This window comes from Battus philenor, unplaced genomic scaffold (genome assembly GCF_028537555.1).
Source record: "Battus philenor isolate CCGP_79_NKW_IND1 unplaced genomic scaffold, ilBatPhil1.0.hap1 SCAF_11, whole genome shotgun sequence".
NCBI classification, from domain to species: Eukaryota; Metazoa; Arthropoda; class Insecta; order Lepidoptera; family Papilionidae; genus Battus; species Battus philenor.
This window is the reverse complement of record NW_027181673.1, coordinates 972,361-990,646: the sequence shown is the minus strand read 5'-3', so window position 1 is coordinate 990,646 and position 18,286 is coordinate 972,361. Positions and strand designations below refer to the sequence as shown.

The following is an 18,286-nucleotide window of genomic DNA, read 5'->3' as shown; positions in this document are numbered from 1 at the left end:
GCTTTAGCAATTTCGCCTTTTAAAAATAACACTGTTCCATAGACGGATCAATATTCATATAGAAATCGCAGAGCTCATTTTCAATTCTACCTTCACTAAGATTTTTCAAATTAAATGTCATGTTTGTGCGTGTTGAAGCATCTTCTTCAATGTGATGTGAATTTAAAATTTTAACATAACTTTTTTATTGACGGCATTTAAGAAGGATGTGCATTGGATGCCTATTGGAATCTTTTTATTATGTATGTACATATTAGATTCGCGGATAGAAGAATTTGTTCGCATTTTTGTTAATGCACGAATAGTGAACACGCGGAGCTTTTACTGTATATAAAAAACCTTTACAGGACTTGATATCTGATGCGTGTTTAAGCAGTTTTCGAAAAGAGTGCAGTCACACTTGATAAACCTAGACAAGGATATTATTATTTCGTATACAATTAGTTCTTTACCTACATTATTTCATTCTGATTCAACTATAAATTTAACTCTTATAAATTGGTAATAGATTAAAGGCGTTCAGACGGTTGCAAATAGCTGTAATGTGTCGTAAATTATGTGTTCTCTTATATTAATGTTATGAACGTTGCAGACATCTGCAATAATCAGAAAGAATCTTGAAGACTACCTCGATTGTTGGTTGATTGAATAAATAATACACTAGAAAAGTCGGCTAAGTGTGAATCCACAGTCGCATGGTTCTTTGGCTCCTTAAATGCCGCTCTAGCACAGCATTTGCGGGACTTTCCCTTTTCGGTTCTATATATGAATGCGTAATCTTTTTTAAGTAACAACATACAAACTTGACTTAAAAACTAATGCTTTATGATCTGTTAGAAACGCCACGGTAATATCTAACTGCCTAAGTAAAAAGATTTGCGCAAATTCTCGAGATTCGAAAATGTTTTAAAAGCAATTTATATTGCAATATCGTAGAATATTTCGTAGAAAGGGTAGAACGTTAGTAGACGGTTTCCGGGCGACGCCCTCCGGCGGCGAAAGGGACAGCGTTCAATTCCAAACAGGTTCTCATCGGATTCCGATTTATTTCGAGCTCGCTGACTTGCGCTCGCGGAAGGCCGTTTGCGACCGCACGCAAAGGGCAAGGCATCAGTTACTACATAATATAACTTTAACTTAAACGTATTGCTTAAAATTTACATTTAATGTTTAGTTCTCGGGTGGCAACTACTAGTCGATAGACGTGGCGTGGATAATCCTTCCACTTGATGGACCCACGACATAGTTAAGTTCTCGGAAAGTAACTAAACGCGGGCAGCGCAGGAGTGGTCATCGTAGCAACTTTAAGGATAGGCCTATACTTTACAGAGGTCGTCCATCGGCTAGAAAAGAAGAAAGAAGAAGTAGACAGGCCATACAACGCGTAGAATAGATTTTTTTATGGTTCCGCTATTGGGAGCCTCTCGTGCCTTCTGTCTTGTGTGGGACAGGGACTATTTAACATTATTTAATTTTTTACAACCTTTTTTATTTTCGCTCTCTTCATTCATGCATCTTATGATCTTCCATTCGGTATTCATTCCACATTTCTTTATTCATTCTCTTTCGCTCTATGACCTTCCATTCCTCTCTCAGAAAGCGTAGAATAGATAGCTCCTATAATACCTTGAACGAAATCTCAACGAAGGACGTCCAGCAATATAATATACATATAGATATATATATACACAAGCTATATCAGTCTTTTTTAACAAAGTCCAGCTCTGGGCATCCTATGGTTAAATGATTATGATGACGACGAAAACACTTTCAATAACACGATTTTACTGTCTCCATTATAAAACACGACATTCGGACATAGGATAAGCACTTTTTGTAGATATTTCACACATATAATGCCTTTAAGTAATGTGACTTTGTGTATAAAATATTATTTTTTTATTTATTTTCATGTCCTTCAAAATAATACCAGAATCGAAACGGAATAGTATTTTTCCGGTATAACCTTCAATTTTGTTTTTATTATCTCAATCATGTCGAAACGGCATCCTTACATTAACCTTTTGAGTTTACCGAATACAGTGGTTGCGAAAGGATATGAGTGGAATTTTGGAGGCTTTTGGCTAGGCGACTGATTTTGGCACCAATGGGGTGAATTGGGCTGATCCAAATGACATTCCAAATTTTTACAAACAGACGCTTAGCAAATGTTATAGACAGTCCTATTAACCTAGAAAAAATCATTACCAGCCTTTCTAATGCCCGGTGTTCCATGAGAAAATTTCACTGTACTTTTTGATCATAGTGGTATATATATTAAAATAGTTTTTCTATGTCGATCTTTCCATACATGATGTTTAGTGTTAGGATAAGATGTTATACTAACCAACACAAATGAATCATCTGGTAGGATCGTAGAACTTACATTTATAACTGTTTGGATTAAAAGATCCATTTAGTGTCATCAGTATTTGATTTTAATTAACACTTGTTAACCAAATACGCGAAACCCCGAAAATCATTAATTGTATTTCTCGCAACATCGCCGGCGGCTAAGATAAAAGGAGATAAAAATAGAAATGTCTTTGTTTTCTCCGAACAGGTCCCGCGACCTCGACTTTCTTGCCCGTGAGAATGCACCGTCAGATGTTTCGACGTCTCACTTCGCATCGTACTTACGAAGGAGACAAAAACAACATCAATATGCGATTATATACTTAGAAGTGTTCGTCGTTAATATTGTCGTTTCACATTTCTAGAATTTATGTCACGATATAGCGATCATAGTAACTGTTGGTTAAAGAGAAACAAGTTAAACAGACTAATATAATGCAAATGATATGTCTCATAAGAAGGCCTAACGTCACCCAGAGATCAATGAAGAGGGCTATGCTCGGATATCGAAACAGATATAAGGAGATCCATCATCAAGACGTAGTTCAAAGAATTGCTCATCTAGAATGGCAGTGAGCGAGTCACATCGCTCCAGCATATTGGGATCGAAAGGTTCTTGAGTGGCTACCACGAGAATCCGTCTAATACAAGACATAGTTAAAATCGTGGAAATTCTCTAGACGTGGGTAGTGCAAGAGCGGTCGTCGTAGCGATATTTGGTAGAGGCCTATGTCTGATAGAGAATGTCTATCGGCTGGAAGAAGAATAAGTGCAAACTTTCTACATGACTAAAATAAAGATAAATTATTGACACTTTCCTTGAAGATCTTGCAACAGCAAAAGTTGTAGCAGTTCAATTTTTAGGTGATTAATTTATAGTAAATTTATGTCAGTAAGTAAAAAGACTTCCAAAGATTTCTATGGGGAGATATAATTGCCATGCTTGGCATTAGGGTTGGCGATCGAAGTGTGTTATTATGGTACGCAGTCGACGCGGCTGCCAATGCTCTGAAAATTTATTAGTGGCAATGGCACAAAATGTTAATTATCCTGGAATTAGAAACCGCAACCTACGATCGCAAATCTCAGTCCATACCGCTGAGCTACCACAGCTATATAAAAAAATAAACCTTTTCATTCTATACTAACGCTTTATCTTATCGCCGTCATAATATTTGAATTACATTGGACTAATTTAACATGCCCAAAGCCATATTCTAGAGTAGGTCACGTACATTCACCTGTAAAAGGTATACAGGTAGATATAAATATCTCTTGCCGACGTCTACTAAACGTTTTGTTAATACTTTTATGGTACGGATTGCCCAGGAGTGGAACAAACTACCTGCGTCATTGTTTCCAGACAATTACAACTTAGGAGTCTTCAAGACAAGAGTGAGTAGGTTTCTAAGTAAGCATGTGGCTTAGACCTCGTCATCCCTTAACATCAGGCGAGACAGAGGTCAAACGCTTCATCAATAAACGATAGAATAATAACTATGCAAGTAGAACACGATAACATTATCAGAAATTTTTAAAGTTTATTAAAACTTTAATATTATGAATATAAAATAATTATTAAACAATTCATATCTATTTGTTTATATTATTACACATATACTATCATTTAAAATTACCACGTACGTCATTATATAAATTCAAAAAGAATCCAATTTGATAGAAAGTTTCTATCAAATTGGATTCAATCTGATTGAAAAACCCTTAAAGGCATCATTCAACGTAAATCTACGAAAATTTCAAAGACTCACTTATCTGAGAAGGTTTTAAGACAGTCGAGTTTTTTTTTACCAATGTGTTACCAATCGGGACTAGAAGCTATTTGCTTTCATCCTTAAAAATACACACCCTTGATCATCATCGTCGAGTTGTCAGCTTATCGGTTTTTAATAAGATATACTTTGGAGAGCGCTCGAAGGCTCTTTTCGAACTGATTGAGCCATCTCCATTTTTATCTGACTACTAGGCGCAGGCAAAAGTTTCATCCATACGTTGTTGACATATCCAAAAGTAGAACTAAACGGTTTGACAGTTCGTTTTTGGTGAGAGTGCCAAGATTTAAAACAACCTGCCTGGGGTCTATTTCTCCTGTTGAGTTGAACTCTGGAGCCTTTAAGAGTAGAGTGAACAGGTTACTTTTGGATAGGCGTGTACCACCTTCGTCTTCATCTACACTTTCAATTAGGTGAGATGGAAGATAAACGCCTATTCCACTACAACTATTTAAAAAATGGTTTGATGTGAGCCAAATGATATTCAAACTTTTGTCAAACAGACGATGATGTTATAGACAGTCCTACCAACCTTGGTAAAATATTAAATATTATGTTCCTTCCTAATTAAATGACTTTACCTTACTCTTTGATTACACTTTATCTATACTTTTTATCAGCGGGCTGGCCGGCGGTGCACTTTGTTGCACGACTACCACTGCATGTGCGGAAGTGGCTAAATATTGGTCCTTTTCTTGCTTAGGATGGACTTCCGCAAGGTAAGGCCTGATTCCATTAAATATCTTTGATCACAGTTATTATATCAATTTCGTTATAAAAACCAGCTTATAGCAGTGCTGAAACTAATTTTCAATTGACCATATTAGTTGAAGGTGTATAAAACGTGGACCCTCTCACCCTAAATGGAGTTTATATTACATTTATATATATCGCAATGATAAACCCGTGTCGTATGTTCGCACGGCACGGTAACAACGAGTTACAGTTAGTCGCAGATTACGAAATCCATGCAAATTAGAGATGACGGCATAAACCACGGTAAGTTCGGTAACGTTTTACCGATTGCGTGCGCTATGGGAAAATTTAGTGCATTCTTTGTTATATTCTAACGAATCCTCATCAAAAAATATATTTATACTCTGTATTTTTTATTTAAATATTGAATCTGTATTCCACAGACATTTGAGCCCGTGCCTTTGTTTTTACAATTACAATATTTTTTTAATATAAAAATTAATTTCCAAATATCATTATTATAGAATTGGCCTGTAGTATTCCAATAGAAAAAATAACGTGATCAATCAGGTCAATATATTAATATTTAATGGAATCAGGCGTTACCTTGCGGAAGTCCATCCTAAGTAAGAAATGGACCAATATTTAGCCACATCCGCACATTGAGACAAGTTGAATGGTTTAACGGTGGCAGTTGTGTAATTCGCATTGTTTGCCGCATGCGCATTTATCAGCGGGCTGGCGGGTGGTGCACTTTGTTGCACGACTACCACTGCATTTACGGAAGTGGCTAAATATTGGTCCTTTTCTTACTTAGGAAAGAGAAACATAACCAGTGATGGGAATAGCTGAGGTAATTTACTAATCCTGATATTTAACGTATGGACATAACAATCTCTTGTTTGATACTAAATAAAACGCCACGGGCAAAAAAACATCAAAAAGTTAAATGGTGAAAGTAAAATATTGCATGTATATAGAAGATCAGGTTTAATTTAAAAATGGAACCATATAAAGGTTAAACTGAACAGTTAAAATGTCACAGACGGAGGCGGTACGGTACAAAATGCCAAGCCGTCCGAAAACAGAGAGTACAGGAAATCTATATTTGGTTTATATTTGCGGTCAACTTGTTTGGATGTACATTCATGTGACAGATTTATTGCGATATAATACGTGGAAAAGGTGAATGTTCTGCAGTAATTATCTGATTTTATTAATTAAAAATGAATCTAGGATAAGGATGTAGCTTGAATAATTGCTCGTGTAATGGCAGTGAGAGAAGCATATTTCTTGTACACGCGAAGGCAGTTGGTTCGGGTGATGACCATGAAGAGGTAGATGTACTGTGGGTCTCCACTAGAAAAACCAATGATAAAATCAAGGTCACGGGAAGGTGTTGAATGCGAGCAGCAATACCCGTTGTAGTGACAATCTTTGAAGGAGGTCTTACAAGGTCTTGTGGACATCTAATATCTATTGTAAAAAATTGAGTGACTTATCCATACAAAACACTAGTAGATAAAACAGTATAATCACCGCAATTCTTAATCATCGGTATAATATAGTAACAGATATTGAACGAAAGCGAAAAAGTTGCAATAGGAATTGGTGGAGTTAATGACAGCTTTTCTAGTCCCAAGTATATTACTAATGAGATTGTTTGACAACTCACATTGATATATTGACAATAATGTTGCTATTGATAATTGTATATTTCCAACAGAAGTAAACCTTCTGAACAATCTCAACGAATTAAGTCCTTACTATAGGCTCTTTGCATTGAAAGCGTTACAATTTTCACCATACGACGATCAACCAGTCTCGTCAAGAACTCGATCGGATCATACTAGAAGCGTGGCTGTAGTTTCTTCAGCCACTTCTTCTCCCAGCGCTAACGCTTCTAGAAATAGTAGCTGTGATAGATATACAGGCACAGTAATCGACCAAGTAGAAGTACGACCTTCTCGGACATTCTTATATCGGAATACTAAGCGGGTGTTGTCGAAGAGTCACAGCTCAAGTATAGGTCCCTTTCAGTTTAGTAACTATGAAGCATCCACCTAAGCGATCTAATATATTGACAGCCTACCAATCAGCATAAAAGTATGTTGTTCTTCTTCATACTTCCTACCGCTGGCTACCGAGATCTCACTTGTACAATCCATTTTCCTTCCAATCCTTGATCATGCTGATGCAGGCTATATCAATATTATTGTATAACAACTTTAAGTTCGATCGCATTCAGAATTTTGGCATCAGGTTGATATTTGGTTTGCACAAATATGACCATGTTTCTGAATTTCGTAATAAGTTCGGAATACCCGCATACTTTTCCCTTATATATAGCATTTTGTTTAACCCGTTTACTTTCTCTTACCTTAAATCTAGATTTCCTTTCTTACGTGAGTCATATTATAAGTTGCTTAGATTATCGGGGAACTTGAAATTGACTATGCCCGCTCATACTACTATATTTATGTAAATATCTTTCAGTGTTTTCCAACAAGCGATAAGATGCGCTAAATCGCTGTCAGCTTTTAAGTGTAAGTAAGTTTAAGTGTAAATAAATAATTAGTAATAAATAATCGGGCCATCACACCCCCCTCACCCCCTGGTAATTCGGAATTACTCTATGTTAAGTATTTAAACTAGGCGCCTTGTGCGCGCCATACTACCAAAACCGTTGAATATGCAAATGTCATTTGGGCAGCACTAATAGTCAAAATAAGACTCGCATGGAATGTAAACTATACAATTAGATATCTCGTATTAGGAAAGCATAACATGTGATACTCGTCTACGTGAGAGCATTTGGACGCCATATTTGTTACGGAGAGAGAATAGAAGAATGCCATTGTCTCGCCTTACAATGCGAATTGGCTCTTCGACTCTAAACTGTTTTGTTTTACATTCCATTTTCCTATTTATCTTCTCAGATCGTATATCATGTATTAGTGCTTAACAACATATAATATTTAAATACTTACTAACTATTCTTCGCTTTTAATTTTTATATAATACATCACCATTCTTTTTATGTGCAATTTCAACCTATAAACGCTCTCTACAAAGCATACACTTCCAAAGATAGCGACGATGACCGATCCTGCGCCTGCTTTCATCGACTTCCCGACCTTAAGTCGTCGGTCCACTAGTGGGATACTTACCCATGCCGCGTTTACTGGATCCTGGTCACTCGGCCCCAATTTCCATCAGAATAAACCCTGTCAATATTTTAATTATAGATGCCGTCATTTACAAAACAATTGATCCAAGGATTTCAAACCGCCGACCTAAGACAGAGACATGCTCTGAACTATCCGAGATGACAATAACACAGTTGCCAAAGCAATTTGCGTGAATTCATAAAGTTTGGCATCTTTTGTTCATCCTAGGTAGAAGGAGTTTATTGATTTAATGGAATCAGGCATTACCTTGCGGAAGTCTGTCCTAAGTAAGAAAAGGACCAATATTTAGCCTCTTCTGCACATGTAGTGGTAGTCGTGCAACAGAGTGCACCGCCCGCCAGCCCGCTGATAAATGCGTATGCGACAAATAATGCGAATCACACAACCGCCACCGTCAAATTACTCAACACGTGTTTCACCCCACCACGGGGCATCTTCAGGAGTTATGTTACAGCGATTAGTGATAAACACAGAGTGAGTTTATTGAGTTTCTTCAGTTCTTCTCCATGCGCTTTGGCATTCGGTAAGGTCGGAATATTAAATGCGTATGGAGTTACAGTGGAAGCTGTGATCTTCTCTCGATGGCCCTTCTATCTGAGGTATTTAAGACATCAGCGACTCTCCTACTACGGTAATAACGCATGTGATATCAAGACCCGAGCCGAGGTTCTCGAGGAAGCCTCTAAGTTACGTGAAAGCCTGTAAGCTAAGCACCTTTCGCACTCTAAACCCTCAAGTCCACATCTGTAAATGGTAGTAAAGCAACAGTGTAAATACATACCATAAAAAGGTCAAAACAAATGGTACATGAATCAAAAATGGTCAAATATACACAACTTGACGAACGTACTAAATTTGATTATAGATTTCTCTAAACCGCATTAGCTTTCCCCGCAGGAAGTGACTTGTCGTTTCGTGTAGATTGCTTGAAAGCTTCCGTCGTTGAATTTAAAAGAGTTTCCTGCTTTGTTATAAACTTAGAATTATCTTGAAAATTTATTACGTCTAGTAATAATTCGTTCTTGCGCTTGCGATAGGATTTAATGAACTTCCTCATCACGGTAAAAAACTCTTAGTAAAAAATTTCTTCCTTTGTTTCTTCTTTTGATTTTCTACTTTTGTTATATTCTTTTAAACGTACATATATAATTCGTGCATTAATAATATGACGATAGAAGCTTGGTATTAGCAATCTGTTACAATTCTTTTCCGCCGATGGACAAGTACTGCAGGGCATATGTCTCCCCCAAAGATCGCCACGATGTCCGATCCAGCGCTGTCCGCATCTAGAGACTATCCTCGATTTTAACTATGTCTTTTATATTTAATGGAATCAGGCGTTACCTTGCAAAAGTCCATCCTAAGTAAGAAAAGGAACAATATTTTGCCACTTCCGCTCATACAGTGGTAGTCATGCAGCAAAGCGTATAAGTGCGTTCACTTTGTGTTTGGCACTAATTGGTGCAACATAACTCCTGAAGATGCCCCGCGGAAGGGTGAAGCACGTGTTGAGTGAATTAGCGATGGCAGTTGTGTAATTCGCATTGTTTGCCGCATACGCATTTATCAGCGGGCTGGCGGGCGGTGCACTTTGTTGCACGACTACCACTGCATGTGCGGAAGTGGCTAAATATTGGTCCTTTTCTTACTTAACTATGTCGTCAGTCTACCTAGTGAGGGATTTACCCAGGACCCAACTTCCGTCTCGTGGCCACCACTAGAACCAAGTTCACCGATGTAGTTTAAAGAATTCCTTGTCTGAAGTAGCGTGCTTACATCGGTCGTGATGCCCGAAACCCAAAGATTCTCGAGTGGCGACCACGAGCCAGTAGACGAGACCTGGACTGGCCTTCCATTAAGCTGACCAACGACACAGTTAAGGTCAGGAAGGTTGCTGAATGTAAGTTCTATGTCATGCAGACAGCTTCTATCAGCTGAAAAGGAGAAGTGGAAGTTGTAGGTGACGTTATAAATTTCATTTTTAGTTCTGAAAAATATGTTACCATTCATAATTTATTATATCACTGATACAGCTAGTTTGACAAACAAATAGATTACAGATATTGCAAGCAAATCCAACACTTGCAGGATCGACGCACGCTTATAATGTTTCACCATCACATTCGCACTTATGTTATGTTTTTGCGCTCGTCGATATTATATCTGAATTACTTTTTATGACTGCCTGTGTAATATTGACTTACATAAGTATAATAGGTTTACCAAATAATTTGTTATAAACGGACAGGAATTTTAAGGTCGATTAAATTAGAGAAATATTATGTATTTTTCAGTGAACAAATTTAATATTCGATTAGTAATTTAAAAGTAATTATCACATGATTAATTAAGGAGTCGTTTTGAGGAAGGCCTATTTTTTGCTGTCGACGTACATCGGCTGAAAAAAAGAAGAATTAATAATAATTATTGCTCCGTAACTCTTGTTTTTAAATGAACAGAAGTTACCGTACGTTACGTTCAAATATACTTTAAATCGATATATAAAATTTAATACTATTGCATACATTTAGAAAAAGCACTTTATTACTTATAAAAATTATGATTTTCAAATATAGAAAAGATTAAAAGTAATAACCAATTGTTAGGTTATGTAATAAAAAAGGTAAAAATAATTCATGCAGTTAATTTAACCATTGTCAAATGAAGACGTATTATAAATGGTGATCTAATCTTTGATATAGGCTAAAACCCAGCAGTGGTGATGATAATAGAGAAAAGATAAATTAATATAACTTATTTCAGAGCGATCTCTTTATAAAGGGATATTCGGGTAAGCACTTTACTAAGCAAAGGTAATCAGAAAATGTAGATGAGGAAGTAAGGCGACGTGTGAAAGAAAATCAGAAAGTGAAGAATAGAAAGAAGAAAAAGAAAGGTGTAAAATCAAAAAAAAATATTAAAAAATTATTTATATCCGAAATGTGACATGCCTGCCTAACACATGGCAGAGGAACAAAATAAAAACAACACTTTGCTGACAAATAAACTGTACATTCACCCCTTTAACCAAATCAACCTGTATATAATAATTCCAACGAATGATTGTGCATATAAAGTTAGATGCATATTATGTTACTCCAGAAAAACTGCATTAGTAGTTTTGTAGTGTATTATACTACTTAATTATAACATAAAAAGGTATGTCATACCACTTGTACAAATTGTATATTGGAAATAATAATAAAAATCCGGGGAAAACTTTTTTCCATGGTCACCCTAGCCGCAAATGCAACCCGCAAGGCCGGATCCAAAGCGACGAACATTAATGATATTCTGATGCGTTTTTAAATCCATCGGCCACGCGTGGGCGAGAGGAAAACCCCGTCATCTCGCAAGATCCCATCTCGTAATAGAGATTTACAACTTATTTATAAATAGGAAACTACTAAATCAAAGACAAGCTTATGTCAGGCTTTCTGTCCTGTTTTACGGGGAAATTTATAAAAACTAATTAAAAAAATAGTAAATAGATTTGTTATATACCTAATTATTTATTTAATTACAATTTAAAAACATATGTTGATTAATAATGAATATCTTCTAATATATAAAATTTTCATGTCACAATGTTAGTTACCGTACTCCTCCGAAACGGCTTGACAGATTTTTACCAAATTTTATATGCGTATTCAGTAGGTCTGAGAATCGGCTACTATCTATTTTCCATACCCCTAAGTGATAAGGGTTGTTCACCCAAAATTTTTTTTTAAATTTCTTGACGAAATTTTTTGTTTTTATTTTTTTATGATACAGCATATAAAAATACAACCCTTAATTTTCACCCCTCTACGATCAACCCTTATTTTATATTTGTTAATTAAAAACTTTATTTTTCAGCTAGTATTATATAATGCTAGCTGTGGTCATTTTGAGAACTTAATAAACTGACTTCTCCAACCCTCTTCCGAGTAGAATTTCATAAAATGCATTCTTAACTAAATTCTTCTTTGCAAAATAAATACTTCTATCAAATTTTAATTCTCCATGCCTTATGGTTTCAGAGATATCGTGATGAGTCTGTACATAAGTGGGAAATCTCTAATACAGATTGATTTGTTAACATAATGCTTATAATGCGTTTTCTAAATTGATGGAATTTATTACAAGTACATAATAAAATTATTTATTGTTAACTATCTGTCGCTGTAGACTTTGTACTGATAGAATTTATTGCCGCATTTAAGTACAATAAGTAAATAAATGTTATTCCAGACTGCAATTTAGAGAGTGTGGAGCATAATTACACAAAATAAGTCCCCCATCTTTTATCCATCGTACAACAAGAGGCACGTTTTCACAACATCCGTACACTGTTGAAATTCCTTTCACTCGCACTAAGCGTTTTGCCAATACTTTTATAGCGCGAACAGCCAAGGAGTGGAACAAACTCCTGGTGTCATTGTTTCCAGACAGTTATAACTTAGGAGTCTCTAAGACAAGAGTGAATAGGTTTCTATACAAGCATGTAGCATTTTTGACCTCGTCATTGCTTAACATCAGGCGAGACAGAGGTCAAATTCTTCGCCTATAAAGGATAAAAAGCAGGTTTAAAAATATAAAAACTCTTTGCTGTAAAATGAGACATACATTCACATAAATCTTTTATATCTATTACGAAACACCATGTATTTGTAAGTCCCACAGAAATAACTAAGTAAAGCTGTGAAGTGACCAATTTGCGGGGAACATAATCCTTTATATATAGCGCATAAAGCGATTTCAACAACAAAAGAATCGGACAAACAAAACGTTAATATAAGTAAAGAGTTTTACACCGATACATTAACGAACAACAGTGACAATGTAACTCTTGTCAACTTAAAAACACGACGAACCTGTTATGTTAATTTAAACAAAAGGACAAAGCGGTGACCGTGTACGGCATTATTTTTTTTTAAAAAAAGCTCGAAGTCATCGACCGTATACGTGCAGCCAACCATACAGTGCGTTGACTGTTTAGTAGGCTTTACATATACTACTACTCCGCTAGCTCAGTGACCCAAAGTGGGTCTTGGCCTCCGAAGCGAGAGACTTCCACTTTCCTCTATCTTGCGCCATCGTCTGCCATTGGCTGACATTCAATTCGCACAAGTCTCCCTCAACGCGATCGATCCAGCGATACCTGGGTCTACCCACTGGTCTTCGACCCCTCGGTTTTTCCAGGTACGCTACCTTCACGCTCCGATCCGATCCCATTCGCTCCAAGTAACCAAGCCAGCGGATTCGTTGAGCTTTATATTCGCAAATGATATTTGGCTGTGCTACTAAAGTCTCAATTTCGGCATTCTTTCGGAGCCTCCAAGATCCGTCTTGATTTTTCGCTGGTCCCAAGATCTTCCGCATGATTTTGCGTTCCGTCACTAGCAGTTTTTGTTCTTCTTTCAAAGTTTAGGCTTTACATATAGATGTAACAATTTGTAACTTGACATCACCCACTGCGGGGCATATGGCTCACACAAAAATAGCTACAATCACCGGTTTTACGCTACCTACCTATTCTACGTCCACTGGTAATTTGCCCCGCTCACATGAGCAATTCTTCGAGCTACAGTGGCCATGGTTGATGATTTAAAGTCGCACGAGGCAGGTGAAATGGCGCGCAGCATTTATGGCCACTAGTGCCTTAAAGTTCTAGAGAAAATCACGGATCGGCATAAAATATATTATATCAAAATGAACGTTGAAATTATGATGATTATGTGAAAGTGAAGGGAAAAAAGGAGATTTATGGAAGGAGATTTGCAAATGTGGAATGATAGAACATGTGAAGGACAAAAGGAAGGTATAAAAGATATTGTGAAGTAAGAATAACTTATTTTCCCGAAATGTAACATATTTGCTCCACAAGTAATAGGGGGCATCATATAAAAAAAAACATGGATGGTCAAGCGCAGTGTAAAAGCAGAACGCTTTCAGCTATGTCCAACTCTGGATATTTGACAGCTATAAATCGAATTATTAACATAGTAAGTCGTTTTATAGCCAATGTCGTTCCAAATTTAAAGTTTTTTCATTCTAATTATATGCAGATACACAAGCAAACATTTTATATACACATCTCGAACTAGAAGCTATAACCCTTAATAGCCTGATTTACGAAAGTGATTTTTTTCAATATTACTGTGTTTGCTTGGGGGTCTAAATGAAGGGGAAAATAGATTTTTTTGGAAAGAATATTATACAACAGTAAAATACGTTCAGCCAACCTATAAAAAAAACTAATAGTAATGTGAACATTCGGTTTAAAAGATTGGTATCAAAATTGAAAATCTACGCTATTAAGGATTAAGTTATCTCATTATAAAAATTAAATAAATAATTGAATGTTATATAAAATTATTACAACGCTTAACAAGGATTTCCTTGTTAATATATATTAAAAACAAAATAGTTGAACTATCATTGCTATTGTTTTAAAAACATAAACGACCGGAATCAGATGCCACAGTGTGTATAAACAAGCATTATATGCGCGTTCAACTGCACACTTCGTAAACAATGAGTGATAACTAAGTGTGGAAGCGGACTTCGAAGATGGAGAGCCAGCACGACTCGAGGAGTTCCCGCGCGAGCGACTCGCCCGGCGACACCATGAACGATGTGTACACGGCCTGGTGTAAGTTTCATGAGGATTTTCTTATTCCATTTTTTTTTCAAAATATTGATTATTTTAACATTATGCGCAGTAAGTTATCAACTCGAATTGATAAGCCAGCAAGAAACTCAACAGTTGCTTTTTTAAATGAAATTTAACAATTTTTGATATGTACTTCGCACTATTCCACACATTACAATCAACTAAAACCTTTTGAATGCTATAATTAGATTTATTATAATATGTACTTTTAAAACTGAGCAACGGAAGGTCTAAGATATCTCGTGAAATTTTATTACATATACACACTCAGACTCATGAAGGATTTGTTAACTTTTTGATGTCGAAATTTATCATATGTCTGTCACTATTTTTCACATAATTTAAAATATTGGCGCATAAGTAATATGTTATTATATTATACTATATCCATAGTATATAGAGCATATATGTATATACACCATTTAATAAAAAAACATCTCTAGGTGATATCTTGCTTTAAGTTATAAATATCGCATATAGCTTTTTAATGTAAAATATAGAAACAATCGGCACTGTACCGTAATAAAATTTAATTTTAAATTTATTCTACAATTCAAATGTGTCTTAGCCGTGTGTGTATTTACTTAAGTTTAGTTTTACTGTCGTTACATATTTTTCAAGTTATTGAGTCAGAGTAGATTTTGGTATTAGATTTAACTTTGAAAATTTGCGTTGCGGCAAAGTTCCAACTGAATTGAATCCCTTTTGCAAGGCTCAAAACGTTGTCACGTCTTCGTTTGAGCTCATATGTGCCCACTGCGTTTTATCGAACGGTGATAAGTTTGAAAGAATGAAATTGATTTGGAAGGATACATAATCATTTTACTTTTTAATCACAGTATTGTATATACACACACACACATATATATATATATAACGTATATGTGCGAACGGCAAAGGTATGAAACAACATACTTTTTGATCACAGTATTATGTCTGGCCCAGTGGCGTACCTAGAACTTTTGCCGCCCGGGGCGATCTCCAGTTTGCCGCCCTTTCTATTATATGTCAATCAAATAGTGGTTTTTGATTTAAAAAAATATTGATATATCACTTCAAAGTAATCATACAAACTTTTCAAAAGAAATGACATTTATAAACTGACATCAAATAATTTTAGTTAGGAAAAATTGCCGAACAAAGTCGTAAAGATCCTTTTACGAATTCAACGAATTTTAATGAATACAATAAAATAAAATTATTATCTTGTTCTTGAATTAGAATCAAAAATTTGCACTAAAATGCATTTATATACACCGAGGAATAATATTCGAAATCATAAAGTTAATCATAATTTACATAAATCAAATATTAAACTTATAATAATCATTTATTATTCAAGAAAGAAAATAAATTTAAAATGAAAAAGTTGCTTTTTACAACTATAAGTAAATATAAAAAATGCCGCCCCAAGGTAAGTGCCGCCCGGTGCGGACCGCACCCACCGCCCCCCCCCCCCACCTAGGTACGCCACTGGTCTGGCCCAGTGCCATTTTATAAGGCTTGTGCATTTGTGACATTTATTGTTTCTCTTATGACTCCTGACCTCTTTTGTTATACCTTTTTCTATTAACCCATGTGTTATCCATTCTATATACAATTTTTCGTTTTGACTCTACCGCGCTTAATTTTTAGTCTTTTTAAACTTATTCATTATCATTAGAAGTCAGACCTTCTTCCACAGACCCTACTAAGTCAAGATGAATTTAATTATATAACAATTATTTTTTGGAAATATTTTGATAATACTTTTAAAGTCATGCTTCTAAAAAATATAATTTCGATCGAAAAAATAATTTATATACTAAGAATCGATTGATAATATTGATAAATATTTATTGACGGCGCAAAACAAGAGCGTCCTTCACAAGTCCAATCTCTCCGACGTCACATATCTCGACAACCGGCACGACAAAGCAATCTCCTTCCCGATTGCGCCATGTCCCCAAAACAATAGGGTCGAGAATCGCGAATGCTTTCCATTCCACAATTGGATACGCATTGTTTGAAGACAATGAGATGTCAACACTTGTACGGCGAGGGGCATGCAAATCGATTCCGTTTAGCGCATGACCTGAAAATAACCCGCGCGACAATCGCACCAACTGTCACCGACGCCGTCAGACAACATTACGATGGAAATAAAAGTTCAGAAGAACATCATTATAAGCTTTATTGGTTACATGTGTTATAAAGTGATCATTAGTAAGAAAAGGACCAATAATGTCACAATGCGTATGCGGCAAACAATGCGAATCACACAACTGCCACCGTCAAATCACTCAACACGTGTTTCACCCCTCCACGGGGCATATTCAGGAGTTATGTTACACCGATTAGTGCCAAACATAAAGTTGACTCTTTGTTTGGCACTAATTTATCAGCGGGCTGGCGGGCGGTGCACTTTGTTGCACGACTACTACTGCATGTGCGGAAGTGGCTAAATATTGGTTCTTTTCTTACTTAGGATGGACTTCCACAAGGTAACGCCTGATTCCATTAAATAAAAGTGATCGTTTTAAAATATGTAACATTCATTTATTTTTTCTATTTGGATACGATAGATATTAAACAATAATTAATTTTGTTATGTAAGAATCTGAATTTCGTAATTGTATTTATTTACTAATTACGAAATTTATTATTTAAGACACTATTAATTTTTGGATATATTAGCATATTTCCCAACAAACGAACTGTACGTTCACCCCTTCAAAGCATTTATATTTATAAAAGTTCACGCCTTGTTTTGTAACTGACTCCCTATTCCTAATAGTTTAAAGAAGTTTCTTAAAGAACAATTACAATTTTTAAAAATCACTACGGCACTCGTTGAGTATTTTGGCTTCAAAACTCTTAAAAGTGTCCATCTGTAAAAACTTTCTTAGTATGAACTATGTCAGTTAGTACTGTTACATATATGTTCGTAAATTTAATTTAATATTTTTCGTTTACAGATGAGATGCTAGAGGGCGAAGGCGCAGGGCTAGCGGCGCGAGTAGCCGAGCTGGAGGTGCGGTGTGCGCGGCAAGCCGAGGAGCTCCTTTGTCTCCGCTCGACCCTCGCCGACGCCCTGCGGCGCCTCAACGCACTCGAGGGCAGAGCACCCGCCACAACACAGAGAAATGGCGCCTACACAGGTAACGGTAATGTTTATATCATAGTTTCCACCTTTTCACCTAATATCAATCACCCTAAGTAAGAAAAGGACCAATATTTAGTCACTTCCGCACATGCAGTGGTAGTCTTGCAATGCCAGCCCGCTGATAAATGCGCATGCGGCAAACAATGCGAATCACACAACCGCCACCACCAAATTACTCAACACGTGTTTCACTCCTCCACGGGGCATCTTCAGGAGTTATGTTACACGCCTGATTCCATTAAATATCAATCACCCTGTACATATTTTCAATCTTGAAACCTTGTCTGTATCGCTTGGAAATTTAAGTTATTATTGCAAGACCCTATACGACATAAAAGTGAGAAATATCTCGTGTTTACGGAGATATGTACTCCGTACCATGGATGCACAGACCGCGGCCCGCCGGTCGAATACTGGTGGCCCGCCGACAGCAAAAATAATACTCTCGTAC

The 18,286-nt window shown here is 36.3% G+C and overlaps 1 protein-coding gene across 2 annotated transcripts in view; it reads left to right on the top strand.

The window, feature by feature from the left end:
* The window catches only part of LOC137929746 (echinoderm microtubule-associated protein-like 2), a 114,942-nt gene that overhangs the window by 51,760 nt on the left and 44,896 nt on the right, over positions 1-18,286 (top strand). Inside the window, exon 3 of one of the 2 annotated variants that reach the window (XM_068772842.1) lies at positions 17,648-17,830. In XM_068772842.1, the coding sequence (XP_068628943.1) occupies positions 17,648-17,830 (183 nt within the window). Of the gene's footprint in view, positions 1-17,647; positions 17,837-18,286 lie in introns of both variants that reach the window. The other variant, XM_068772834.1, reaches the window with a different exon arrangement.